This window comes from Sinocyclocheilus grahami, unplaced genomic scaffold (assembly GCF_001515645.1).
Source record: "Sinocyclocheilus grahami isolate Dianchi unplaced genomic scaffold, SAMN03320097.WGS_v1.1 scaffold958.1, whole genome shotgun sequence".
NCBI classification, from domain to species: domain Eukaryota; kingdom Metazoa; phylum Chordata; class Actinopteri; order Cypriniformes; family Cyprinidae; genus Sinocyclocheilus; species Sinocyclocheilus grahami.
In genome coordinates this window covers 634,102-636,461 of record NW_015506137.1, presented here as the reverse complement: position 1 = coordinate 636,461, position 2,360 = coordinate 634,102, and the positions used below count along the sequence as shown (strand labels likewise).

General features: G+C 39.5%; 1 protein-coding gene across 1 annotated transcript in view; it reads right to left on the bottom strand.

Moving 5' to 3' along the window:
• Positions 1-2,360, bottom strand: part of irak4 (interleukin-1 receptor-associated kinase 4) — a 19,245-nt gene that overhangs the window by 6,933 nt on the left and 9,952 nt on the right. Inside the window, exons 7-9 of the mRNA XM_016249891.1 lie at positions 891-1,077; positions 336-398; positions 73-262 (exon numbers count right to left, since the gene is read on the bottom strand). Of these exons, the coding sequence (XP_016105377.1) occupies positions 73-262; positions 336-398; positions 891-1,077 (440 nt within the window). The remainder of the gene's footprint in view (positions 1-72; positions 263-335; positions 399-890; positions 1,078-2,360) is intronic.

Here is a 2,360-nt window from a genome sequence, read left to right as displayed (position 1 = left end):
CACACACACACACACACACACTCTCTCTCTCTCTCTCTCTCACACACACACACACACACTCTCTCACACACACACACTCTCTCTCTCTCACACACACACACACCTCTGTGATCGTGGGTCTTTTGTTTTTCTTCTCACAGAGACACCGAGACGCCACATCATACATCCGCTCCCCCTCCTCCATCCGCCATCCCTGCATCTTCCCATCAATGAAGTCCTCCAGAGAGAGCTCCTCGTCATCGATCTCGTCCTTCATCTCCATCTGAAACACACACAGAGCTCAGACTCAGACTCTGGGACGCACCTGGACACTTTGTCACTGGAGCTTCACCGACCAGCAGTTTGGGATCACGGCTTTCATCGACCGGAGGAAGACCAGACAGGATCTCCAGCAACACCTGCACAATAAACCAACACACAGCGTCACTGTGAGGAACTGCACAGACGTCTGAACTAGGGGTGTGTGACACTGACAAAAAAAATAATAGCTCAATATTTTCTGGGATTTTATTGATAACGATAATTAGCTGATATTTTGCTGAGTGTGTTATTGTGCTGATAGACTGCCATAGACAGCTGACTCCTAAAGTTTTGATATTCTTCATATTCTGTGTGGTGATAGTTCACCGCAGTGATAGAAATTAATAATTTCCAATAAGATTAAATTGATTTTTACAGTTTAATGGGCATTTTTACCTTTATAAAGTCTTTATACCTTTATCTTGAATTTGTGATCATTCTAAATGTATTTTAATAGACTGAATCATGCAGTGAAATACTCGATAATGTCAAATCACACATCGTTAAAACAATTACGATATTATCACAGACGATATATCGCACACCCCTAGTCTGAACATGAATAACTGCTGAATGCTAGCAGGACGGACCACGCCGAAGCTGAAGACGTCAGATTTAGGAGTGATTTCTCCTCGCAGGGCCTCCGGCGCCATGTAGGCCGTCGTACCCACAATCCTCCCCGTCATGACCGTCGAGCACGAGTGATTGGCTGAGGCGCGCGTCAAACCGAAGTCAGAGATCTTCGGAACGAAGTCCTCATCCAATAAGATGTTCCCGCTGTTAAACAGATGGAATAATGCTTTAGAGATCTGTGAATAGCAGGTCATGTGACACATCTGGGTTGATCACTGAAAGGTTGTAGGTTAGCCATTAAAAAAAAAAATCAAAGACAAACACCATTCAGATGTTTTATATATATACACACACACACACACACACACACACACACACACACACACACACACATATATATATACACACACAGACATACACACACAGACAAGACGCACACACTGTCACACACACACACAGACACACACTCACAGACACACACTCACACAGACAGACACACACACTCACACAGACGCACGCACACACACACACACACACACACACCAATCCATTGAAGTCAGTACTGGTGATAAAATTAAATTTTTAAAATATTGATAAAATATGCATCAAACTGATTTTTGCTGTAGTTCTTGTACAAGATTTAAATTTGAAAATGTCTCAATTTTTAAATGAATAAAAAGTGGTTAAATGTTGTAATAACATGGTAAAACCTGTTAACATTAAAAATGTGCACATTTACTCAAAAGATACGTTACTCATTAATGAATAAACTCAAGTCAAAATAATTTTGTAAATTACTTTTTATTGTAAATCCCATTTTTTCATGCAGCTCAAACACGCAGCTGCTCAAAACGTCAGTATTTTTTAAAAATATTTTACGAGCATTTTAAACCTCGTACATGTGCAAATCTGTAAAAAAAAAAATATAAAGAAATGAAAATTAGGACTTTCTATTTGCTTTTAAACTGTAAACGCTTTTCACTAAGCTGTTTTTCCAATTTTTCAAGTTCTACATTTTCTCCTTAGCTCCATGTTGCAGTACGTTTTAGGAGCTAATTTTTAGTCCATGTCCTATCCTGAGAAGTCTGTCTTGCAGAGACTGACAAAAATGAGCTCCTAAAACTTACTGGCAGATTCTGGAAGATCAATTCTTCAGACAGTGGTACGAGAGGATGTGGTGCTGGTCCTTCAAGAGTCACTCTCAACTTACCTTTCTATAAAGCCTATAAAAATAGTCTTCATGTATTTCACAACACTTCAGCATGTTATTCTTATTAAGTAGGGGTCATTTTTTAGGATTGTTTACTCATGCAAAGTCTCTGAGAACCTGACACCTTGTACTTCTGGAGACTGCAGGAAGGTTGCAGTTCTGGAAAATAGTGGCACTGGAGACTAAAAGGTTCCTGATGGTTTCACACTTAATTCTTCACATAAATTATTCATTATTTTGCAGTTAACATGCTCTTTTCTTCTCCACCTGTTTTTTT